Below are 27,779 nucleotides of genomic sequence, written 5' to 3'. Positions count from 1 at the left end.
AGATATTTATAACTCTTTAGAATTTGTAATTAGAGAGGGATTGACATTTCTAATTCCAAACTGATATATTATCAATCTCCAATTATTATGGGCAAAACCCCACTTAAATAATTTCTATAAGAAATAACAGAGTATGTAGAATTTTAGATTTGAGTAGTACTATGTTTTTCTCATTCAACCTATTTTTTTTTTAGCTGAGGAAATTGAAGACTAAAGAAGTTGTTACATGTCCAAAGTAGCTGATGCTACCTGTAAACTGAAATCATTTTTTTTATATATTCCTTAGCATGCAAAAGATGGCACACACTGTTTTAGTTATCCATAGCTGTGTAACAAATTACAACAAAACTTAGGGGCTTAAACCTGCAAGCATTTATTATCTTACAGATTCTGTGGATCAAGAATCTGGGAACAGCTTAGCTGAGTGCTTCTGACTTATGGTCTCTCATGAGGTTGCACTCAAGCTGTCAGCTGGGGCTGCAGCCTTATCTGAGGGCTTGACTGAGCAGGGAGAATCTGCTTTCAAGCCAACTCATGAGATTGTCAGCAGGCCTCAGGCCCTTGTCATGTCTACCTTTCCACAGAGCTGTCTCATGACCTGATAGCTCGCTTTACCCATGGCGAGTAATGCAAGAGAAAGCGAGTGAGGGAAATAGAAGCTACAGACTTTTTATAACTGAATCTCCAAAGTGACTCTCATCATATTTGTTGTATTCAATTTGTTACATCAAGACAAAGGTTCTGGACAAGGTGTGGATAACAAGGGGAGGAATCATCAGAGGCCATCCTAAAGACTACTGTGTGCCTACTACATGTCATAGAAAATGCTTATTAAGTACTTGTCACATAAATTTAAAATATCTATCTTTTAACAATTTACTGTAAAGCATCTCAAAAATAATGAAACTGGAATGTGGACTTTTGATTAAACAAATTATACTTACGTTATTCTTGCTTATTTTGTACTGTGATTAGGTAAGTATGTTCTTATATTTAAGAAATGTACACTGAAGTCTCAAGATTAATAGGGGAAGATAGTTCAATATATGTACATACACACATAGAATAAGAGAGAGAGAGAGAATTAAAAAACAAACCAACGTAATGTAAACAATTGGTGAATTGAAGTTGTATTGTTTTTCTAGGGCTGTCATAACAAATGACCATAACTTTGGTGGCTTAAAACAACAGAATTTTATCCTCTTGCAGTTCTGGAGACCAGAAGTCCAAAGTCAAGTTGTCAGCAGAGATGAGCTCTCTCCAGGGGCTATAATGGAGAATCCATTCTTAGCCTCATTTAGCTTCTGGTGGCTGTCTGCATTCCTTAACTGTGGCCACAAAATTCTAACATCTGCCTTGTCTTCACTTTGCTACCTCCTCTTCTCTGTGTCCTCTCTTCTATCTTTTCCAAATCTCCCTCTGCCTTTGTCTTATAAGGACACTTGTCATTGAATTTTGAGCCCATTATCTCCTCATCTCAAGATCCTTAACTTAATTATACCCATGAAAGTCCATTTTCCAAACAAAATAATATTAGTAGGTTACAGGAATTAGGCATGGACATAGATTTGGGGGGCCACCAGTCAACCCACTACAGGGGTATGTAGGAATTTGTCGTACAATTTTTGCAACTTTTCCATAAGTTTAAAATTATTTGAAAGTAAAATATTTAAAAAAACAAAAAACAGAGATTACATTGTCAAATGCTATCTTAATCCAAAAATCATGGCATTGGACAAGCCAACTTCCTTCTAAAGATAAACTTAAAAATATGCACAGATATATCAAATCAGAATAAGGTATTTCATGAATTTGTGCTTCACGTTACTCACTCTTTGGAGTCAGTAGAGGTTATTTGATGTCAAAATTATCCACGTTCTCTGGCCTCTTAAACTTTTGCTTTAATCTTCTTAGAGCATTTAGGATATCAAAGGTCACTTTTATTTGAAAAGGAAAAACCACGTTCCCAATTGTACAATCTTTGCAGAAAAAACTAAATGAGGCTTGTTGTAATGTTCACTGCCACAAAATGACAACTTTTTCCCTGATAATAGGGTCTTGAAGCCCCCCCCAAAAAATATCGTTGTTTGTTTATTTGATCTATGATTAGTTTCTTTGTCTTCTTTTCAAAAATGTGTATTGATCTTAAGAATCATCCTTTTCGTCATTTCATAAGCAATCATTCAGCTCTAAATTTGGTTGCTTCTCACCTATATACTTAAATTAGCCTTATGTAGTACTTCCACTATGTAAAATCATAAATGAATGAATCCAATTGGATATGTGTGTACCAAATGATAGTCTGTTCTCATATAGCTGGAACCGTGAGGACCAAGATGAACATTTCATTGAAGCAACTACAGAAAAAATATGCACACGTACATGCGCAAACACAGTCACAGATACACACAGAATAATTGTAATCCTATACTGGCATAAATGGAATATCTAAAGGAATAAAGATGGAAGGCAAAATGTTTTACTAATTATAAGAATTAGCTGTTTAACAATTGAAACCAGTCACTTTAGTGTACACGATTTTCTTGAGGCTTTCAGGTTGTGTTTTTACCATTCCACGTCCAATGTCTAGCACATTGTTTATGTTAAGTTAATATTGGCTACATAAATGTATGTGTCATGAATGATTTAATGATTTAATTTACACAAGCCAAATATAGTCAAGCATAAATGCATTGAAGTTAAATAATCATAGGGATAATGGAAATTATAATCAAATGTATGTGTGTATGTGTACACATACATATGATTCTTTTTTTCTTGGACAGTCTTTAAGAATCACGGAGTCATAGACTCTGAAGCTGAAAGCAACCTCAGGTGGTCATCTGGTTCTATGCCTTTCTTCAAGAGACAACCAATTATTATCCCCATGATCTATTAAGCCACATTTTCTTTAGAATGTGACAGCGAAGGTGATGCTGATCGAAAAATATTGCTCTCCATTCTTAGACAATTTCACATGCACATAGATGTTTAACAAGTGCCTTTTTGGAGCTATTATGAGAAAACACTAGCATCCTTGGTCTGGAGGTGTAATTTATGACAGCTAGGGAAATGGTGTCCAAGATCACCTTGCTGACATTAGCTATGCGGTACCCCTACCCCTGCACTGCGAGTTTCAAAAAATATTGCTCTCCATTCTTAGACAATTTCACATGCACATAGATGTTTAACAAGTGCCTTTTTGGAGCTATTATGAGAAAACACTAGCAGCCTTGGTCTGGAGGTGTAATTTATGACAGCTAGGGAAATGTTGTCCAAGATCACCTTGCTGACATTAGCTATGCGGTACCCCTACCCCTGCACTGCGAGTTTCTTTAACCCTGGGGACAGGTGTGATAAAAGAAATAACACCACTGCAAGTCCTACTATAGTTGCTTGTACTGTTTGTTCTTCTGGTACCTACACCTTCCGATGATCTGTCAGTGAGTTAGCAGAGGAGGGAGTGATTGAGTGAGGGGCACAGTTCAACAGAGTCCTTGTGTCCCTTAGTCCCCTCCCCAACCTTTCTTCCCTTTTGGTTCATTAACTAGAAATGTGGAAAGGTGAGAAAGACAAATTTAACTTGTTCTGACATTAGTGAGGAACAGAGAGGTGGGGCAGCTTCCATAATATTTCTGTCCCAGAGAGAGGTAATTGGAAAACGTGTTGTGTGGTTAGGTATTGTAATGAAAAATAAAAGAAAGATCGAGAACAGTGGAATCAAATTATAAGCATAAGGCAAGTGGGCTGAAGTTTGTAGCCACTTGCTAAATTGAGAGATACTATCAGGATTGTGCAAATACATCATGCTGATTAATTTTCCTGAGGTGAAATATGAAAATATTTATAAAATAGAAAATCCTGCCATGAATAAAATTTTCTCTGTGATTATGATAAACTAAAATAAGCCATAACTTGTATCCATCTCATATGAAGTAGTAAAAATGGTTAAATAATAAAGAACTGAGTAAAAAGATTTGACTGTGAGAGTAAAAAGAATCCACATTTGAGCTTTACTCTAAATAGCTTAAAATGCTGAAGAATATTAAATAAAAGAAGTAAAGACTAAATTATATTTGAGGGTTTATTATATGATTTATAAATTTTTATGGAATTATATTTCATTGCTATTATTAAGATCACTTTTTCATATATACAAGCTATAGTTTTTCAATATAAAGGTAAAAGGTGTTCAAGTTCAAAAGAATTACGTCTTCAGCTTTAATGACAGGGAATAATTCAGTCATAATGCAGGAAGAATAGACTTTGATTCTAGTTTTTCTTTTCAGATGTGTGATGAAAGATTTAATTGCAGCTTCTTTGGTAAATTCCTTAAGAATATATTTGAACAAATCGTTGAAATAAAGGAAGGGTTAATTGGGGAAGAAACATCCTAATATACAAAGCTTTCTTTTATATGAAGCTCTAGAAATATTCTCTTGTCAATCCAAACAGAACCAACTAAAATGAGATAATTGGGAAGGTGCCCATAAAGTCAGCCTGAATATATTATCACAACTATACATGAGATAATATTTGTTTTAAAAAGATTCTATGGCACTGTAAACTCAGTCTCATTAGAGACTGCATTTAAAAGGCTTATAAAGTTACTCATTAATGTTATCTTGTTGTATCTCCACAGCTTTTTCATTAAAGAAAATTCAGCAGAAAGCATTTTCTCCTGATAGCAGGAACCAATTTGCAATAAATGTTCTGGAAACCACTAGGGAAGCCATTACTGAGGTCTAATAAAAACAGACAAGCGTAACTTATTCTATATTTTTGTTTCAATCACATACAGATGAGACCCCGCTTTCCACACCCACCGCAAGAGACAGCCTTGACAAACTTTCTCTAACTGGGCATGGACAACCACTGCCTCCAGGTTTTCCATCTCCTTTTCTGTTTCCTGATGGATTGTCTTCCATAGAGACCCTTCTGACTAACATACAGGTAGGTCTTTTTGCAATCTGGAAGAAAGAAACATAGAACACTTAGTTGTAGGTTTTTATGCAAAATTCTACTATTCCAACATTAAGTTGGAATGAATGAATCATTTGTGAGACTGACTGAACCACGGTATTACATTTTTTCAAGTAATTTAGTTTTTAAACTTGCTAAACTAATCAAATTGGTATAGAAATACTCAAATATGTATATTAAGTCATAACAAAAACTTAGATGAAAAGGACATGGGCATTTTAAAAATCATTTTTCTTAAATTCTTTTTTTTATTGTCAACTAATGAGAGGAATTTAACTGTTTATATTTGTCTAATTTGCTAAATGATGGCACAACAATTCTAATAAACATTTAGTTATTTTTAAACTGCTGACCTTCCAGTTAGGAAATGATATATTTAGTAATTTAAAATATGTCTAATGTAGAAGAATCCAAGAGAATCCCTGTTTTTTATAAATAAGTTTGTTTCAATTAATAAGATTCTTCAAAGAATAGACTTCAAAAAGCCATACAAAACTTTCCACGGATTTCCTATGTGGTCCTCAGGATGTATATTTTACGTACAGTACATTATGAATCAAAAATACAGTTAACAATAACATAGAGCATGGAGCCAAGATAATAAGAGTGTTTGGAAAGGAGAAAGCATAATTTTTTGCCCACACATGAAGTGATCATGTGGACCCCAGATGGAGATTTTTTTTCTTCTATTTCTCCATATTTGGAGTAGCTATTGGTAGGCACAGCTTTCAGATACTGTACTGGTAAGTTTCTTACTTAAAAAGTTTTACTCTGACTCTCCATCCTCAGTTAATTTTCTGTACACAAATCCTGTCATACTAAACTTTCTGCCAGTGGAAATGTAATTAATTTTATTTACCTCTCCAAGGACATAACAGAAGGCCTTTAATGTAACATATCTTCTCATCTATTAATATGGCATTTTTGATACTAATGTAATTAGAGTTAGCAGAACTGTATTCAACTTTAAGGCTTTATATCTCAGTAATTGAAATAAAGCATCAATCCAGACTAAACTTAGTGATAGCCAAATAGTAGGTTATATTTTAAAATAAACAGAAGCCTTTTTTTTCCCCTAAATTTCAGCCACATTATTATTTTCTATGAAATAGGGCTTTTAGTGACTTTCTCTTCTGTTAAATTAAACACTTTCAGAAAATACCCCTCAACGTTTCTGAATGTAAATTCTGAAAAGCAAGAAGACAATTTATTTTCTTATGTATACAACTCTATATGAAGGAAAGAAAATCTATTTGTATGTGTATATCTTCACTAACTCAAAGCTCTTTAACCATGACAGGGAGAATTTAATTTCAATTTCAGCAGAGTAAATATTTCTGGATTTCATCAGTGTAAACTAATGTGCTCATCTAAAGAGTTGGTTTTACACACACATTCTTGAATTATATGTGATTACCACATCTCAAAGTCAAATACTGTCACTTTGGGAGTATTCGTCCACTTCCTGTAGGCCAGAAATATTCAGGCTAATAATGTTATCTGCATCACCTCAAACTGTAATTATTTCTTTTTAAAAAAAAAAAGAAAGAAAGAAAAGTAAAGAAAACTCTGCTTTTAAAATATACAGCTTTTTGACAATTTATTTATTGAAGGTGGCTTTAAATTTAATATACTCTTCTTTTCAACCCTATGTCTTGAGGATGTATTTTAGCAAGAGTTAATGACAGAACAATAGTCAAGACAAAGTAAATTATATATTTATAGTCCATAATCATAGGGATGTCGGTCTGATAAAATTAGGACCCCTTCAAATAAGAATGCTTCATTAAAACAGTATGCTTGTCCACTTCAATCTTACATATATGTAGGTGTGTATGTAGATGCAATTGTTATATATTTATATGTACATACTTAATATATTTATGTACTTATGCATGTACATATGTGTAAATAAGATAAAATAAAGATTAAAAATATTACTGAGTTCCATACACAGAGATATATAAACACACACACAGGCATACACATACATACATATATTCATGCAAACACACACACTTATATAAACACACACATGCTTACTGGATTTATGGTCAGTAACGATTTCACGTCATTTTACAAAAGGTCGTAGCTTTTATTATTGCCACATTTATTGAATCATAGTAATATCCTAGGAATGGTATAGAATGTTTAAACAGTCATGACCCTGGCTTATTAGGCATACAGTATAAATGTGTTTGCTGTCCAAATTCTAATTTGGGTAATTACATTCTGCCTATCTCAATTTTCTCTACAGTTTCAATTATATACGATGGGGTTCTCTGCTTTCTTTGTCAAAATGGTAACATACTTTTTGTGTAGTAAGTTTAAAGCTCCATATTTTCTCTGAAGTTATTTTATTTTTTATTAAAATTAATTACCAAAAAATCTTTTAAAATAACTTGTTTAAAGTGCTATTGTTATAATAGTCAATAATTTAATTTTGTAGTGCACTGTAATTTGACTTCTGAATTTTTAAATTTGTAATGATTTACAGTTGTCTCTTTCATGACAACATTATGAAAATTGAATTTTCATAAATGTTATTTCTTTGTGACTTAAAAGAAGACCTGTTGAAAATATTATATTTATATATAAAAAATTGGTCACTAGCTTCTTGTTAAATAGTAGAGATACTGCTCTTAACACTTAAGTGTTTTAGAAATTAAAAGTAATAATGGATAAAGACATCTAAAAATAAAGGAGAATGATTTTACTTTAATGAGGGATATGGATACATTTCAGATTATGCTTTTATTAATTTTACATGGAATTCTATTTTTTTTTTTCAGTGTGGGCAATTTTTCATTATGGCTTCCTCATTCAAACAGGTCCATGGAGAACTCCCTGTGAGATTTTTTGTGACAAGACTAAAATTTTAGTATCACTTTTCTGGAAGTGACACCTTTGAACACTGGCTACCACTTAAACATGCTCAAAGAGCAACTCTACCTAATATTCTTAATATGAGCTTTCATGCTGTAAATCACAGCCAGAACGTTTTGGTACACAGGATTGTAAGCAAATTACTTCATCTTATTACAAAATGAAATAAAATGGCTTACAAGTGTTAAAATAAGAATGGATAAGTAAGGAAAAAGTGAAAATGTAAAATAAGGGGAAAGAATATAAAATTTTATTAAGGATGAGGTTGGCATTGAAAATATTTGCCATAAAGAGATATATGACAGGAATTTGGCTTGCTATGTTTGTCTACAAGGAGTAAATAAGCAAACAAGGAAGACCTAAATGGGATGTTGAAACCACAGTAAATGGTAGGACCAGATTGATACACTATGTTCTAATAAATGGACATCATCCAATTAACGTATCTAAGAAGTATTCTCTACTTCTGTGGTTGAGAAAACAAAATGAAAAAGAACTTAAGTATAAATGAATACTCTGGTTGTTCTTCTTAACAATCTACATTTCAATGTCATGGCTAATAATTTTACTTTATTTTTTAAGTCAATAAAAAATAAAAAATAAATTAATTAAAATAAGAAATTGTTTATTTGCATTATTAATATGTAATTTTAATTGTAACAAAGTTAGACAAAAGAATTAGGAGAAAACTTTTCAAAAGTCTTAACACAATAGGACTCTTCAAAATATACATAGGCTAAGATCAGATATATTGGTCTTGCATTATATGTTTTTATTATTAATTCTAATTATATATTTTGAGTTTTCTTCTCCCACTTAATAGTATTACCAGTTTCTTTAATAAGATCATAAAAAACAATAAAATATACCCAATATTCTAAACACAGTTTACTGTGATGAGAATAGTAATAACCTCTAAAACTTTAGCTATATACTATAATTATTAATTAATATCATATGCAGTAGCAATAACAGTAAAATTAATACTTAGTGAAAAATTTTAATGTGTCAGTCTCTATGCTAATTATAAACAATATTACACTGAATCTTCTTTATAGCCTTATGCAGTGGTTTTCACTGTTATCCTCATTTTAAATATGAGAATATGGAGGCAGATAGGGTCACACAGTGCTGGTGCTGGTGTCGTCTGGATTTAAACAGAGCCAGGCGGATTTCAGAGTCCATGGTGCCATATGGCCACAATGCTTGTATGAATCACAAGATGGCATTATACCTGGAAGTGCTTTTAAAGGGAAGTCTGTCATTCACTGATTTAGGAGAACAATAACCATAACATTAAACTAAGTATAGTTGTGTTTTTTGTTATAAGAAGTTCTGTAAAAATGCATCAGTTGGTACTGTACTATTGTTTTTGTTTTCTTTATTTTTTGTCAACAAAAATTCCTGGTTCCAAGAGATGCTGTTTCTTCTCACCCTGAAAAGAGACTAGGGGAACATTAAAAGAATTTATATATATATATATAGAGAGAGAGAGAGAGAGAGAGTACTGATCTAGGCTAGTCAATTTACTATTTGAAATCTTCGGTAAGTCACCTGATCCTTCTGGACCTTGATTTCCCCATCTTTAATTTTTTTTTTTTGGTAAGCATGGGTGATTTCTAAAATCCTCTTCCACTAGAGTATTTTACTCTCCTTGGAAGCAGCATATTACTGAGCACAAATTTTGTCACATGAGTTTTAGTGATACTCAAATCACCTTGCTCATCATCTGACTCTGAAATAAATTTGTATAACATACAAACACAGACTAAGTAAGCTTTTTCTCTAGGATCTACCTAGCTTATTAAGAAATGTTTCTTTCATACCGATACTATTTGAAATCCCTTGTACAAGCCGATATTTATACTTTTTAAGCTAGAGAAGTAGTAAAAACATTGCTAGATCAATTACAGTGTCCCTTTTAGTAAAGAAGAGAGAGCGACTTATTCTCTGAAAAATGATGAGAATAATTTAATTTACAAGGTAGGTCATTTTAGAAAGCAAAAATAGTTGTGTATCATGACAACCATCACACCTCACTTATGGAAAAGAAATTTGATGGCAATCAACCATTTTCTATTATCATTGTTGTGCCATAGAGTGAGTAAATTAAAAATTTTTTTTTAGAATTGTCATTATCCAACTTTGTCATCTTGAGAACTGACCTCCCTGTAGAGAAATATTTATGTTAAACCTTCTGTCTTTTGCTGTAATTCACATTGTCGTCACAGCATTTTGCTGGATATTGCATGTCCAAGTGAGACCCAGCATTTAATGTGTCCTTTTAGACATGATCTACCAGGAAAATTTACAGAAGTTACACAAATCTGAAAGTACTATTATCACTGATCGTTAAAATAGTGTCCTAATGGTTTGTAGATGTTGTGAACACTATTGGCTATTGCTGTTCCCAGCCCCCTGCTGCACTGAAATTTAATCAGTATTCTGTATTTTTTGCAGCAGAGCTGTCACTGGCAATAACATAATTTTGCATATGCATCAGTTTGGCTCTAGTGCAGATTTTTGTTCACACTGGACTCCTACTGTTGGGCACTGATTTGAAGTCTAAAAATTAAATTTAATTTTATATAGCTTATAAGTAGTCCCTAGAGGGTATTGGATCCTAAAAGCTAATATTTTTCAGACATAATCAGCAGGAATAGATTACCATTAGCCACGTTAGCAGCAACTGTAACAAAAAGAAACAGTAAACATAAATGCTCTTAGCAACTTCATTCTTTACAACGAATTTTAACATAAAATTACACAAATTAGAGTGCAGTTTAACATTATTCAACATGTTTATTCATAATGATTGTTTCATCTTTAAAGAACACCAAAATATTATGTTTTGTCAGCCAAGGACAATAATAGTTTAATAGTAATTTATTTTAAACAGCTACTGATAATACAACCAATCAACACATTAAGTAGTGCCAACATTGGCATCTTGCTAAATAATCTCTAGACATTGCACAGAGAGTACATCTTTCAAAGATAAGTCAACAAGAGCAATCAGAGCAGAAAATTAGAATTTGGTATCTTAGAATTAAAATACAGCTAAACTAAAGTTTTAATTGGGGTGATCTAAAAGGGCACTTGATGTAATGATCTCTTTCATTTGTTACTAATTGTTTGTTCCTGATGAAGAAGAAGCACACACAGGAATGTTCCTGAATTAGTTAAGATGGAAGTTGCCTTAACAGCTTACCATGGTAGGCGGAAGTAAGGGTACATCACTCTTGGGCTTACAAGTCAAGCTGGAACTGAAATTTCTGATTCAAACTGCTCATGGTGTCTCATGCAAGGGGGTCCCATCCTCAGGTACATCAAAATGTGGTGTCAGCTTCCATTTCATTTATCATTTCAGTGGAAAATCTTAGCTGCTGCTACCTACAAACCAAGGCAAAATATCTTCTATTTCAAAAAGACATTTCGTATTGCTGAATTGATGAGAATAGAATTTTTAGGTCTAATTTTTACTAGTAACTTTGGTCCAGAGCATCTTAGGAGAGAAAACACACAGAATACTTTCTTCATGTTTAATATATTCTCATAAGCTAATTTTCAAAAATCTCAAAAATACCACTAAATTTTAAAGCAGTGTACAATGAGTTAAATTATATGTGTGTGTGTGTGTGAGTGTGTGTGTGTATATATATATATATATATATATATATATCCATAATTAGCTGTATGAATAAATAAAATTTGTTTTCACCATTCTCTTTTGAATTTGTAGGGTGTCAAAAAACTTCCTTAAAGTTATTCTGTTTATTACAACCATTTTGAATGACTTTTTTTTTTTTGTCTTTTTCGTGACTGGTAAGGGGATTGCAACCCTTGGTGTGGTGTCACCCGCACCGCACCGTGCTCAGCCAGTGAGCGCACCGGCCAGTCCTATACAGGATCCAAACCCTCGGCGGGAGCGTCGCTGAGCTCCCAGCGCTGCACTCTCCCGAGTGCACCATGGGGTGGCCCTTGAATGACTTTTTATAAAAATAATGTACTATTAATCCACTGTTTTGAATCCTTTAAACATATATCTCTGGCGCACTGGAGAGCGCGCCGCTTGGGAGCAAGGGTTTGGATCCCATGTGGAGACTGGTTCCCGCTCACTGGCTGAGCGCGGTGCGGGCGCAACACTGAGGGTTGCGATCCCGTTGCCGGTCAGTAAAAAAAAAGACAAAAAGGAAAAAAAAACAAAAAACAAACAAACAAACAAACAAAAACAAAAAAACATATATCTCAAGAAAAATATAGCAGTATTATAATTTCTATAAATTTTGAAAATCTACTGTATGCTAGGCATTTTCTGCACCCTGGGCACATGGAGAGATAATGTCCCTGCCTCAGACAGGTTAGATTTTAGTAGAGGAGAAACAACATAAATCAGTAAATAAATAAATATAGGACAGTATTCCATAATGCTAAATGCTATGAAGAATTTTCAGAAGGGAGTAACTAGATACATTCGGAGGGCCCTTCCATAGGTTGATAAAAGAAGGCCTCTCTTGAATGGTGACTTTGAGCAAAGATGAAATGAAATGAGGGTATATAAGCCATGCAAAGATCTGGAGGAAGGACATTCAGGAGGAGAGCAGAAAGAGTAATGTCCCTGGGGCAGAAACAGATTGCTGCATTTAGGAACCAAAAGAAGACTACTGTGACTAGTGTAATCTTGGCAGGGAGGGGGAGAATGAGCTTTGACAGAGAGGTGAGTGCTGCCATGACCATGTGGGGTTGCATGAACCATGTCAGTTAATTACTTGTGGAAGAGTTTCAGCCTAATTTTTTTCTCATTTTTTTTATTTTTTAGACCCACTTATGTGCTGCCTTCATTTAGCTTTGGATCTGGATATTCTAATAAGAAGCATTTGAACCTGCATACCATAAATATTTGTCTTTCTAAAATGTTTTAATTAGATTTAGAAGTTTTTTGCTTTAGCTGTATGTAGTATTTGTCCTAGTGAGTGCAGGGTGAATTAAAAACAAGAACTAAAGAATTTGATAAATGGATTCTTCTCTTTTAGAATGCTTTTAAGTACTAACTGAAATATGCATTGTACCAAAATATTACCATTCTGAATGCCTTCTTTGTACAGGGGCTCTTGAAAGTTGCTATTGATAATGCCAGAGCTCAAGAAAAACAGGTCCAACTGGAAAAAACAGAGCTGAAGATGGATTTTTTAAGGGAAAGAGAACTAAGGGAAACACTTGAGAAGCAGTTGGCTATGGAACAAAAGAATAGAGGTATTTCTAAACTTCCAAATAAGTTTAATGCTTTAAGTAAAATATTCGACATAATAATACTGTGTTTGGTGATGTACTTTGAGACTGTAGCTTTTTTGTTAATTTACCTGTAACTAAAGTTCAGAGCAGAATTTGAATCCTGGGCTCATTGTATTTCTTAATCTCCAAAATACATGTTTTCTTTTCAATTCCTACCTCAGGGAATTGAAATATATGTGTTATATCATTAATCATATAATTTTTATTGCTTATAGAGTTTAATGAATTCATATTCTTTAAGGTAAGAATGAGCTCTGATGACAGATGCGACAAAGATTTTTATGTTCATTCTCAATGGTCCTTTGAAAAACTTAAGAGTTAAAGTCATAAAATAGAAAATACTGATTATTCGAGCGAAGCAGGTTTAGTGAGATATTTATCAACTGAAATTGAAGACTGATGAATATCTGAACAAATGACGAAAGTTAAGTGTTGGTATAATTTTCTTTCTGAATGCCTCATTTTCATCTAACAAGGTCAAGCACACAGAATAGAAACTGATATGAATTCTTATTGGGTAATAATAACAATATTGATCTGTGAATTGCTTTTTTTACACACACTATGCAGTACATCTATGGATAATTTTGAAGGTCATTCGTATCTGTATGTTTATTTTATGTATGAATTTGAAGAGTATTTTCTTTACAACAAACTCTCCCTTTGCCTCAAATATAAGATTCTCCTAAGTATTCTAGAAAACCTGGAAACTTCTTTTCTCTCGTATAAGTACATAAAATAAATGCTCCACATATTCTCTTTTTATGTTAGACATGGTCATTTAAAAATCATTTTTTTCTATTTTGCTTTTAAAACTAGTAGGACTTACCAGGTGGTTTCATGAGTTATTGTGAAGCAACAGGTAGTGGGTTTCCGGGGTGAGGTTGGTTTGGGGAGCTGTCACCTCCGGTATATAGCACAGTTCTAAATAATGCACTTCACAGAGACTTAGGCACTAAAATAATCAAAATAATATAAACATTGATAATGAATGTGCTCCTAGTCAATTTGGAAATTTGGTCAAATAGTCCAGTCTTCCATGAGATAGCCATGTCTTGATTTCTCACCTAGGGAAGTCTTTTTTTTTTTACAAGACTGAAAGGCAAGCCCTTGAATTCCTAATGGAACACTTTGGTTACTTGAGGAAGTTATTGGTTCAAACCTGTTGGCATGATTTAAATTCTGTTTTATTCCTTTAACCACTAGAGGGCAAAACATTCACAGATCACACCATGAACTTCCCATTTAATTAATTTTAAACAGTAAAGGTAATAATTATCAATACTTATCTATTATGAATGTGTCTATTGAAACAATATGTTACCCTGAAGAGAGAACATCGTAATCCCATTTGGTTCAATTACGTAGGAGGACAGAGTGAGCAGTCAGTGTGCTGGGTACTGGGCTTTTAGAGCTATGTGCTAATTGAGCTTCTGGGAGTGTATAGTCTAAATAAATATTTCAGAAATTACTGTATCTTTTCAAAGAGACTTATAAACAACCATTTTTGGAAAGGGAAATAGTAAGCAAGTATTTTCGTTATAAAGTGAGCATATGATTTTCACATTATTAAATAAAAGAAATTCGTATTTATTTTAAATCAGTTTTAATTATTTTTCTTATAAGACTGTAGCAAACGTACATTTTGATAAAAAAAAGTGCTTTTAAAAAATATGTGATACAGCAATAAATTTGACATATTAATGGGCTGTCACCTTAACAATATTAATAGTGATAAAACAGAATATATGGAAATTAGAAATTGAAACTAAAATACTTACTTGAGCCATTATTACCATATTTGATACTTTGACTAAATATATTGTGTTAAAAGTGTTGTTGTTCTTTAATCTGTAGTAAGAAATCAAGAGTTAACTTGGAACGATTGCTCTTCATGACTAACAGAAAAATTTTCGGGCCGGCCCGGTGGCACACTGGAGAGTGTGCTGCGGCGCTCCCGCCAAGGGTTCGGATCCCATGTGGAGACCGGTTCCCGTTCACTGGCTGAGCGTGGTGTGGGTGCAACACAGAGGGTTGCGATCCCGTTGCCAGTCCCCGGTACGGGCGCGACACCGAGGGTTGCGATCCCGTTACCGGTCAGTAAAAAAGACAAAAAGGAAAAAAAAAAAAAGAAAAATTTTCTCATCCTGGTTCTGTCACATTAACATCCACAATGTTTAGCAACCATCAAAAAAGATGATTTTAAATAAAAACATATGTATATACTTCCCATATGCTGATTAGTTACCCTTTATAGTAAGAATTAAAACATTTATCATGCCAAAAGTATAGTTAATATACATTTTATGAAGAACATTTATTTGTTATTATTTATTGATTACATACTATATACAAATATTAAATTTCCAGTAGGAGAAAAAAGTATCATAATCAACTTTTTGCACTGTTATCTACTTTTTTATATAAAAGGCATGCTATTTTTATCACTAGCACATTATTATTAGCAGTGAGGTTCTATACACCACCAAATTCCTGCAGAGGCAAAGTATAATGATTTTCTTAAAATATGATATAGTGCTGTAAATATGCCATGAAGAAGTTATTCTCTGAGAAAATTATGATAGCTTCATCCAAAAAAAAAAAAATTCTGCTTGTATATGTTAGCAATAATTAAGAGTATTTTTTTCCTCATATACAGGAAATATTTACTGAATTTTCTAAAATTTCAAGAAAGAATTATTAAAAACCTGGTTGATATAATACTGTTTTCCAGAGGGTTTGAAGGGGAAATGCCCCATTTGCTACTTAAATTGACACCTTATAAGGCATGCTTATAAAGGTTTGCAATACTCAGACTACTCTGCACTATTCTGATTCAAGAGCAGAGAACTAAGCCACAAAATTTATTTAATCAGGCTTCCTTTATCAGTGAGTATAGGTATTTAGTAAAATTAGTTTTCCATTAAATTTATCTCTACATATGACAATTAAAGGCATTCTTGTAATAGTTCAAGGATAAAATAAAAATTGGCCTCCTTGGACATTTTACTGGGAATTATTTTAGGTAAAAGTATTTTTTTTTCCTTTATCTTTTTTTTTAACTTCCTGTGTGTAGTAGGTAGACTCATTCCAGCACTAAAAAAATGAATAATATAAAAAACATAATTGATTTGTTAATTAGCAACATTGCAACATTTTTGAAAAAAATAATATACATAAACTGTTTTCTAGCCATAGTTCAAAAGAGGCTAAAGAAGGAGAAGAAGGCAAAGAGAAAATTGCAGGAAGCACTTGAATTTGAGACAAAACGGCGCGAGCAAGCAGAGCAGACACTAAAACAGGCAGCTTCGACAGATAGTCTCAGGGTCTTAAATGGTAAGAAGGTGTATATTTATGCATGACTAACTTTCATTTTTAATACTCAAAGGACAATTTAGACGTGTGTTTGTGGTTTTGTATATTTCTGCATATTGTGATTCATTCAACTATGCTTGTAGCTGAAAACATGGTGGGAAGGATGTTTTGGGAGAAACGCTTTATTTCATAGGTGCTTCTACCGTTTTCTCACTTAACTCCAGGATCTGGGACATAGCATTGCTTCTCTGTTGAACCAGATCTGTCTCTACTGAAACATGATAAAATATAAATCTGAGAACTTCCTAAGCCCCATCCTATTTTATGAACAATGTTGCATTACTTATTTATCTATTCAAATCTTCTGGAAATCCTTATGGTTGTAGTTTCTGTTCAACCGTTAAAAGAAGACAAAGATTTATGTAATTTTAATTCAGCACCAAAGTAACAGGTTGCTCTTTTTTTAAAAAAGGACAGTAAGAATCAAATGAAATATGTGTCACTCTTACCTTTCTGTGCTTTTAGACTCTCTGACCCCAGAGATAGAAGCTGACCGCAGTGGCGGCAGAACAGATGCTGAAAGGACAATACAAGGTAGGAATTTGCAGTAGGCCATAAATCTAGATCTTGCTATATGAGTTTTTCCTCAGCTTTAGCCTGCTATTCAAGCATGTAGCCTACCATCTGGGCCACATCAAAACAAGTTCAAACAAGGTCAAGTTCATCTTGCTTGTTTATATGAGTGAATTTATTTTGTGCTGATAGATTTTCTTTAAATTAACAGGTCATTTCTGTTTATACAATGCAATTAAAAAGGAATAATTAATTTTAAACAATGTATGATTTAATCTTGAACACAGTAAATGCATTTTATTGAATGTTTGAAGCCCAATATAATTCAAGAACGGTTTATAAGTTTTATACTGCATAAATAAAACCATGAGTTAATCAAATAGGTAATTCTCAAAATTTAAAAATATCTAACTACTCATTTTTGTGACAGTTACTGCAAGGTACATGTGAAATGAACTAGTTGAATGTGAACGATAAATAAGATTGTTTAGTTCCTATGTGGATTTTCCAAATGCCTTGTATGCCATTGTATATGTTTTAATAACACAGTTCTACTGAGCAAAATCATATATAGAATACTAACGGGAGTTGTATTAAATACTCAGAAGAGCTAAATACATATGTTGCCAAGACCACATTGTTAGGAAGAACAAAATCTGAAGGTAGCATTTATAGTCAAACATCAGTTCTAGACAACAAACAATTCTAACAACATGAATCCTGAACAGTAAAAAGAGCATTTGTTCTCTATTTTAAATAAAGATTATTCTTCAAAGGGAAGCCTAAAATGATTAACTGCCATAATCCTCCCAGTTGCTTTTATTTTGCATTTTAAACTCAGTCACTTTTAGGATATTGTGTGACATTAATTTGTTTTCTCATCAGCTCTAAAAGTGTCATTCTTGGCTTAGTTTATAAAGGAAATATATTTTTGTAAAGTATTATATGTGCAATAAGTAACAATCAGAAACTTGAAGGAACGTTCTTGGGGAAAGAATGTTATACATTTTGGCCTACATTTATTTTACCTGAGGCCATGATAATTAGTTTTTAAATCCTAAGGCTTTAGCCATATGCTATTATGAGACATCTCCTTGGATGTGCAAGATTAATGTAATTGTAGACGTAGAGAAGATCTCAATTTTTTTTTTGTCTTTTTCCGTGTCTGGCAACGGATCGCAACCCTCAGTGTCACCCCCGTACCGGACCGGGACCGGCAACGGAATCGCAACCCTCGGTGTTGCCCCCGCGCCTCGCTCAGCCAGTGAGCGGGAACCGGTCTGTATGTGGGATCCGAACCCTCAGCGGGAGCGCCTCCGCGCTTCCCAAGCGGCACACTAGCGCAGTGCGCCACCGGGCCGGCCCGAGAAGATCTCAATTATTAGAGCATTATAGATTTCAACGTTTGTGTGTGTGTATGTATCATTAAAATCATAAGAATTCTGTTGTATTTTGTACAAGTTACATAATTACTATTAACAAACAGGCAGTCCTCATAATCAGGAAAGATAACCTCAATAAGGCCAATGTAAATATCAGCCCCGATTTGTATGTGCGGGAACTACTGATGCACTAACTTACATAATGTGGTCTAAGGAAGCACACGCACCTCCAGGTGGGTGTGATATGTAAATTATCTGGTTTACACAGAATCCTTAAGGTGGTCTGAACTCAATCCAGAAAAAATTATAGACAATATATTCCTGCATATAAATGAGAGGTTAATTATTAATATTAAGAAGTGGTTAAGCAATGATTAAACACTTTTTCATAGTTGACATAGTATGTATGCCATGAGTTCGAAGTGAGCAACATGTGGTCATTAATAAGGCTATGGTTGTTTTTATTTGAATTTGTAAAATTTATATATATTCATATATATAGTTTAATATTGGCAAAGTCTTACTGTACGAGGTTGAAATATTGACAACTCTCAATTTCTATTGTTGTGATTTGCTTATTCTGAAGGAAAGTGTTAATCACTAATTGCCTTCCTTTTGAAATTCAGAATGCTATAAGTTGAGTAACACAGTAAACCCATCCAAACACCTTCATGATTAGGGAAACAAAACATTTGTACGACAGTTATACATAGTAATTTAAAGCCAAATATAAATTATAGGGTTCTTTTTGCTTCTAATTTTATACAAAATCTTTATTCACTTCATTCATTCACTTACTTATTCAGCCTGTCAATTATTGTATTGTTCAGAATGCACGGTAACTTTTCAATAAAACACTTTTGTAATATGCATGATTTTATTAGATAATATGATTTTTCTCCAAATATAATAAAAAACCCACTGTAGATGAATTTATTTCTAGCTGTTAGCTGCTAAAAAGATATTTTACCAGCAGTCGGACCATTCTAAAAAACTTTTAAAATAGCAGAGCAAAGAGGTCATCTTTTGCTACTCTTTAAATAAGCTCACTTAACCTTTTCAATGTTTTTTTTTTCTAATCTTAGACTAAATTAATACATTTAGAAACTAACAAATAGAACAAAATTAGCTGTGAACAGAGAAATCAAAGAAAAAAGATTATTTGATTAAATTCTCTGTAAGTACAAGAATGGGAAAGGCGAAGAAGAAAGGATTAGAACTTATTACTAATTTGTGAACTGGCATATATCACGCATTTTGGGAGCCTGAACATGTGCTGCTTCAGAATGACACAACATAGCCCTTTGTTCCCTTCACTTTTTCTCTCCCAGCATCCCCAAGCCCAGATGTTACAATGCTCTTTGTATTCCTTCTTGCTCCCAATCTAACAATAACTGAAATTACTTTCTATTCCAAAATTAACTCAACTTTTTAGGAAAGACAAAATAACCCATAATTTTTTATGCTTGTCATGTATTTCTTTTTAACATTTGACAATAAATAAATGGCACACTTGGTCCAAGAGTCACCTGGAAGCTGGACACTTAAACATTGCTCAAGTGCCAAGTAATTACCCCCAAATAAATACCTAAGGTTAGATTAAATATTGCCTCCTTGGCAATTTGTAACACCATTTCTATAAAACTGAAGAGGTAGGGAAGAAATCAGAAAGCAATTTAGAAAATATTCCTGAGGAAAGAGACCCTAAATAATTTGCCTTTGTTTCTTGATAAATAAATCAGCTCATAATACGCAGGGATAAATTTGTCATTGCTCATATTTATAATAACTGATCAAAATTAATGAGTTTGGAAGTGATATTATGAATATAGAATAAACATCTAAAATTTTAAGAACAACAACTTGTTGCAGGAACTGAATTGTATGATGATTAACTCTCTATGCCTTACATCTTACAGACTTATATGTCATGATTTGTGCTGGAATTTGGAAAGTTGATCCTACTTTGAAACTTTTACTAAGATATTTTGTGTACATATAGTAGACAGGGTTCATAATAAACACTCATTGAACAGTTTTTTTGGCTAGTCAGTAAATATCCTCCAAAACCCCTTCTGCCCGTACACATATAAATGCACATACACGCACTGTATGTAGACACATCTCTAAAATGATGCCTTTATTTAGTTAAGCCCAAGTCTTATTTAATTTTCTCTCCTTAGGCAATGGCATCTGCTTAATGATTTCTTTAACTCATATATTTTGACAATTGATAAAGATATCTTTCCAACCCATTGGGACATCTGTCAGGAGTTCCAGATAATACTCGTAATATTCAACTTTTTATTTTGCTGTCTCACAGGGACCTCAAAGTTCAGTGCACAAAACCAAAAGTATCCTGCTCTCTCCACAAACCCGTCTGTCTGCAATAACCCATCTTTCTCCAACGTTCCTTCCCGGTGGTACCTTTTTCCATCCAAAATCCCGTACTTTCCTTAATATGTAATGAGGGAAGAATGCATCTTGACATAGTGTTTTCCATAGTGGCTCTGCTAATTTACAGTTCCCTCTCTCACTTCCACGCCCTCTACTCCTAATCACAACTCTTCCCCCTCAATCTCTGTGCTCCTATTATACTGGAACTATTTTTGAAAGTCTCGCTTCTTTCTCCGCCTACCAGGGACAATTTCTCCTTGTTCTTGACATTACTTAACCACCCTTTAAGCCTTAGCTTAAAAGTGACAGCCTCTAGGAACACTTCCCGGACTCCTTTCTCTTCCCCTTAGTTAGCACCTCCCTGACCGCCCCCCCACTCCCATGACTAGTTCTGTCTCTTAGGAGTTCTTACCACACCATTCATTCCTCCACAGAAACATGCTGTGTATTTGTAGTTCTTTTTTTGGTCAGTATTTGTGTATAGTGTATGATGATCAAATTAATATTAGCATGTTCATCATTAAAATCATAATTACTTTTTGTGTTCCTTATCTGATTCCTCCCTATACCCTTTCCCCCTCACCGTTTCCCAATTCTAGGAACTATAGGTCTGTTCTCTCCTTCTGAAATTTCAGTGTTTTATTATGGTCTTTCATTCTTTCTTTGTTTCTTAGCTCCCACTTATGAGTGAGGACATGTGGTATTTTGCTTTCTGTGCCTGGCTTATTTCACCTAACATAATTATCTCCAAGCTCATCCATGTTGCTAGAATGGCAGAATTTCATTCTTTTTCATGGCTGAGTAGTATTCCGTAGTGTGTATATACCACATTTTCCTTACCCAGTCATCCATTGGTGGACATTTAGGTTTGTTCCATATTTTGGCGACTGTAAGTAGAGCCTTGATAAACATGGGAGTGCAGGTATCCCTTTGACATGATGATTTCCATTCCTTGGGTATATACCCAGCAGTGGGATGGCTGGATGGTGCAGTAGATCTATCTGTAGTTGTTTGAGAAAACTCCATAGTGTTTTCCATAGTGGCTGTGCTAATTTACAGTCCCACCAACAGTGTAGGAGGGTTCCCCTTTTCTTTATATCCTCACCAGTATTTTTTATTCTCAGTCTTTTTGATAATAGCCCATCTAGCTGGGGTGAGATGATATCTCAATATGTTCAACGTCTTCTTCTCTCCATGGTAGCTGGGACAGAAAGGGGCCATCCCTGTTTTGTTCACTACTGTGCCCCTATTGTTTGACACAGTGTTTGGCATGTAGCGGTTGTTCCTGAAGAAATGAATCAGCCATTGATGAATCAGGACCTGGGTTAGATCTTGTGATGTGAAGATCCTATTGTCCTGACATTTCTCAGCCTGTGGCTGATAAGACTGATGGGAGGAAATAAAGGCTGATATGATTCTGCCTAGGAAGGTCAGAATTACAAATTCTGACAGAATTGATGTTTATATCTGATAGCTAAATGAACAGTGTTTATTCTATGTATGCATTTTTAATGTTATTTTCCTCCTTGTGCATTTGACCTTAGATTTATGTTCTGCAAATATTAACTTACTTCCCATTTTACATTTTAAATTAAAATTTAATTTAGCATGCCAGGATCGATCACATTTCCTAAATAATACTCTCTTCTTTTGTTTAGTACACATTAATCTCATGCTTCTTTTCCGGTTTGTTATAATTGCAAATGGTATTGTTTAGGTGACCAATATATAAATGTAAACTATAACATGGGAGAATCATGGATAATGCTGTTCCATCTCTCTTTTATAAAAAAGAATTAGTAATCTAGAGGTTGGGCATTTGAATATTATTTGAGTACCAAGTAGTTACTCCCAAATGAGCACCTCAGGTTAGACTAAATATTGCCTCCTTGACATTTTGTATCATCATTTCCATAAACCAAAAAAAGTAGGGAAGAAAAAAACAGAAAGCAGTTTAGAAAATATTCTGAAGAAATAAGCCCTAAATAATTTACATACTTTACTTGATAAGATAAATCAGCTCACAATTCAATCAGGTCATAGCATATAACTTCCAAAATGTCTTGAAAATTCACTTTCGAAATAGTAGCTTTTTGCTTTTGCTTTTTAAGTAAAAACTCCCTTAACAAACAAAATGTTAAAATCGATGGGAATGTGAACCACAGTTACTCTGACATCTTAGAATATCTGTTAAGTTTTGCTTGCAAAATCTTGATTTCACTTGAAAGTACATCTCTTTTATTTGCATCCAATGACCATAATCAAAACTGCTTGGCTTTGTATTCTTTTTTTCGACTGATCTCAGATCATAGAAAACCAAATATTCTTCCAATAAAAAGACATAAAAGACGTGCCTTCACATTAACAATCTTTTTTTCCCCAATTTAAAAATATCTTCTTTCTACTGCCTAGATATTTGAAGATACATGCTGAATTTTAAAATTATTCATTTATTCAACAAATATTTATTCAACACTGATGATATGCCAAGCACACTTTTATTATGTTAGTGCCTTAGCATTGGAAAAGGACTTTAAGATAAACTAAGTTTCCTTATTGTGCATGAAAGGAGGTTGAGGCATAGTGAGAGTACATGACTTATTAAAGGTCACAAGAAGAGTTTATTGGAGTTAGGACTATAATGTAGTTAGCTGCTTTCCACATTGCTTTGATCTCTTCCTGATTGCTTTTAGATTAGGGTTGTTAAATCATGCCCACCCTTCCTTCTATAAAATATATTATTATTGCTATTATCTGTTTAGTAACTTATAGTTCCAAAGCATCCATGCTTTATCTTTCTTATGAAGGAAATTTTATATCTTTGGTCAAGCTTTTTTGTTGAATCAAATGTACTAGCACTCAGTGAATTCCTAGTAACGCAGTTTTCTTTCATTTTTTTTTAGGGATATTACATAGTAAGTGGGAAACAGTTACTTACTGAAATAGTGAGGTGGATTGGGAGCGGATATTATTGAGCTTTTCTATATACTCTTATATAAAGGTGTGATAACCTAAGCTCAGAGTGGCTTATTAACTTTCTTACAGTCCCAGCACTAGTTAGTGAGGTTGCTGGCATTTGAATCCAGATTTATGACCACACAGTCCTTGGTCTTTCCATCATGTCTTGCTGCCTCATACAAGATAAAATTATGAGATGCCTGTTGTCTCTCTTATAAGATAATCATGTGCAGCCACATCACTCATTTTGGATAGTTAGCACACTGCCTGTTAATGGCTTAAAAAGTCCAAAACAGTCTACTAATTGGAAATGATATACAATTGGAAAAATGTTTCCTTTCCTGCTTTTTACTTTTTTTATTATCCATTATGCATTTGTTTTTAGACATTTCCACACACACTGGGGAAAACTTCACTCTAAGCAAAGAAAATAAAGTGGCAATAAAAAATAAGAAATTAATCATATTTAGATAAAGATTTATCTACAACCCTACAACTTAGCATGTAATACACTTGTAATAAATTTAAAATGTCAGAAACAAATCCAATTTTGATTTAGTATATGACACTTGGAGAGCCTTTTTGCCTCTTTTGAAGTACATGTTTGAATAGAAATTGCTAATGGTATTCCAAGATTTTCATACTTTAACAATCCTGAATTGACCTTTACTTAAACTTACCTCTTTTAAGGTATTTATGAAAGTGTCACTCAAATTTGATTGTCGTATAATTGTTTTATGCAGATTTCTATTTCTAATACTTCAAAACAGATCTTTAAGTTTAGTGTGGGAGTGGGGTTTCTTTAGGCACCTCTACAGAACCTTGTAGTTAAGAAATGTTAGGAGTCTGGTTGAGACTCAAATATCTGCCTCAGTACTTTTTTTTTTTTTCCCCTTTAGCAATTGCTTGACCTCAGAGGGTTGTTGTGAGGATAAAATAAAATACTTAGGCTATACTGGACAATAGTATGTTCATAGTTAAGTTTTAGCTGTTAATATTAAATTTTATTATTATAAGTTAACATATTTACTATGGAGCCTGGCAACTGGTAAACACTGAAGCTATTATTATTCTAATATATAATTTACTTTTCCTTTTTTTGAAAAATGGTCTTTAATTATAATACAGTGTTGAATTAGTCCCATAATAAAGTGTTTATGGAGATTTACAAGAACTTTTTAAAGTTACTTGAACCAAGTTTCCATATATAAAATAATAATGTCTTTATTTAGATTAAAAAGGGGAGGAAAAGGGGTGGCTTTCTTAAAATGAAATCAAACAAACAAAACAGGACTTAAAACTGGTTTCTGGACTGCCAGCACTGCATATTGACTATTGTGTAATCACTTAGAAATAAGTAATCACCATAGGGATTACCTTGAACTCGTTTTTTTGATCTTAAAATATAAATATTAGAATTATGTTAGTAGGGGCAAAACAAAACAATAATAAATTTGCGTCTAGTCCCTTAGAACTGGTCTCTGGTGTTTGGCAACATTTCAACGCCATTAATCAATTTAAGACAGCATTGATTAAGGTGAACAAAAGGTGATATTGATTGTAAGCAGTAACCAATAAACAGGCTGTTGTTCCATAGTTATCACAGGTCACTGTTAACTACTCATTTAGCTAGACAAACAGTTATTAATAATAAATGGAATATTTCAGAGATCCTCATGAATTTTAATATTTTATAAAGTTTTAGAACAATGTTTTCTCACAATTTCAGTGTAAACATTTTTATTCTTTTAAAAATATATTTTAAGAAAGTAAATCTTGTTTTGAATGTAATGGATATGCTTAAACTCCAAATGCTGAAGCCCTCTTTCAGAACTACATTATGGTTGTGGTTTGGCTTGAATACCATCTAAAGACCTATTATCGAAGAATAGTGATAAATGGAAATTGAGAAAGATATTAGCAGAGGACCCCAAAGATCAATGCTATATCCATTTTGATTTAACATTGTAATTAGTGATAAGGAAGAGTGGTTAAACAGAGTGTATCAATGAAATTCACAGATGAACCTAATTTAGAAGATATATGTGTGTGGACGTTGTAAATATTCAAAAGAAACTTGGAAAATTTGGAAATTTAAGGATGAATGGAATGAGGTCACCTTTGAAAGAAAGACAATTTAAGGGTTTTTTTTTTAAATAAAAAGCTCAGCAAATACCAATGGTAATAATTGTCAATTTACATTTTCATCTTTTCGTGGTACTCTAGTAACAATGGCTGGCTGCAGGATTGGGAGAAGTGTCAGAGAACCTCTGTCATTTGAATTTTATGATTATTTTTATTGGTGATATTATTATGAATACCAAACAATTTAGGAAGTTGTTTTTTCATTATGGTCAATACACTACTTTCTCATTTTTTAGATAGTGTAATATCGTCTTCAGATTTAAGGAAAATTTATATATAATAAGTTTTTGACTTGAGTTTTTTTACCTTTATTATCAAGGAAAAAATTGATGGTCATCATATCCAATTAACTTGCTCATTAAAGATCGTAACCATAGAAAATATGTATGATGTCTACCAAAGCTGAAGAAGGTTACCTTTTAACAATACAGATTAGAAATGACTCTAGTGATTCATATCCATGAAGCCTCTTTTTCTTTTTTTGTCCATCCCTAGACAGTTAGAGTACCCTGGCCATCTAAGAGAAACTTTAAGAAACAGAATGGCTTTATTCAGAAGGAACATAAATGTAATTTTTCAGAAATTTTTCTGCAAAATATTATTATACTTCAAGAGTCATATGAGTAATCTGAAAATATGTAAATTACAGAAAAAGAACCCCCATTTTTAAGTGACCATTAAAATACAGGATATGTGTGAGCATACACAAATACATGATTGTAGAAAGTATGTTATCAGTTTTGATAGCATGTATATGTTTATATATTTGAGACATATAACACCCTTTGATATAAATTCTCCTTTAGAAAAAAATAAAACATCATCATTTAGACTATAAATATAACAATACTTATGGTGCATGATTCCACCTCCTATGGTTAGAGACGGAATGCAGAAATGCCACAATAATGTTTTTTTTTATTTCTACTGTTCGAACCATATTAATGAGAACATCATTTTGGAGAACTAATTATTTCTATTTGTCTTGTGTCACACTTTCTAATTCCCCTATATTAGCACAGCCAAAGCAAATTAATTGCTTTTCCTGCAGTTGAACCTTGTCCAAGAATGAGCTCACATTCCCTTCCAGTTTCCCTGTTTCTGGGAGTGCATTGTGACAGAATTTCTCTTGATACTAACCATAGTCTTGAGAATATCTTTACAGATTTCTGTGTGCTCACTTGATGAAATTTATAAGTTTAAGTGACCCGCCAGGAAAGATAAAGTTCTTAGCTGCAAGATTATACATCAAAACAGTTAAAGTGAAATTAAAATTAAATGAATGAATCTCACTGAAGCAAAAAAAGCAGTAATTAATGGTTCCCTTAATTGTCTTCATAAAATATTTGCATGGGTCTAATTTGCATAATTTGCATGTATTAATTAATCTTTCAAAGGAATTTTGTGCTGATAGAAGCCAAAAAATCTCTTTGTTTTATTTAAGATCTAATGAAATATTTATCTTCTTTAATGAACTTCTCATCTTCATTAAAATAAAAATTGCACAAGTTTGTATGTTTTAAATGTTTTTATAATTGAAGTATTCAAAAAATCTCTTTAGACTTACAACAGTTGAAAAACAAACAGATTATTTAGCATTCAGAATCATTTTAACAACAGCAACACTTAAAAAAAAAGAAAGTTCAGTTTCACTTTCTCAAAATGGCAAAGCATTTGGTAAATGAATATAGCTATTTAGTTTTAAAATAAGATTTAGAGAGCTTGATCATTTTTTTTTTAATGGCAATGATATTTTTATGGCTGAAATACTGGACAACTAGAGGGTATGAATGAGAAAAATCAGAATGTTTAATTGTGTGGGGAATGGCTTATTGGTTGAAAATATTT

General features: G+C 33.1%; 1 protein-coding gene across 1 annotated transcript in view; it reads left to right on the top strand.

Annotated features, from left to right (window-relative positions):
* Positions 1 to 4,798: 4,798 nt before the first annotated feature.
* LOC103596478 (dachshund homolog 1-like) overlaps positions 4,799 to 27,779 on the top strand; it is a 48,371-nt gene continuing 25,390 nt past the window's right edge. Inside the window, exons 1-4 of the mRNA XM_008580117.1 lie at positions 4,799 to 4,953; positions 12,975 to 13,122; positions 16,354 to 16,497; positions 17,002 to 17,070. Coding sequence (XP_008578339.1) covers positions 13,050 to 13,122; positions 16,354 to 16,497; positions 17,002 to 17,070 — 286 coding nt within the window. The 5' untranslated portion in view covers positions 4,799 to 4,953; positions 12,975 to 13,049. The remainder of the gene's footprint in view (positions 4,954 to 12,974; positions 13,123 to 16,353; positions 16,498 to 17,001; positions 17,071 to 27,779) is intronic.

Source organism: Galeopterus variegatus, unplaced genomic scaffold, assembly GCF_000696425.1.
Source record: "Galeopterus variegatus unplaced genomic scaffold, G_variegatus-3.0.2 Scaffold2026, whole genome shotgun sequence".
NCBI classification, from domain to species: domain Eukaryota; kingdom Metazoa; phylum Chordata; class Mammalia; order Dermoptera; family Cynocephalidae; genus Galeopterus; species Galeopterus variegatus.
This window is presented reverse-complemented; position numbering and strand designations above follow the sequence as displayed.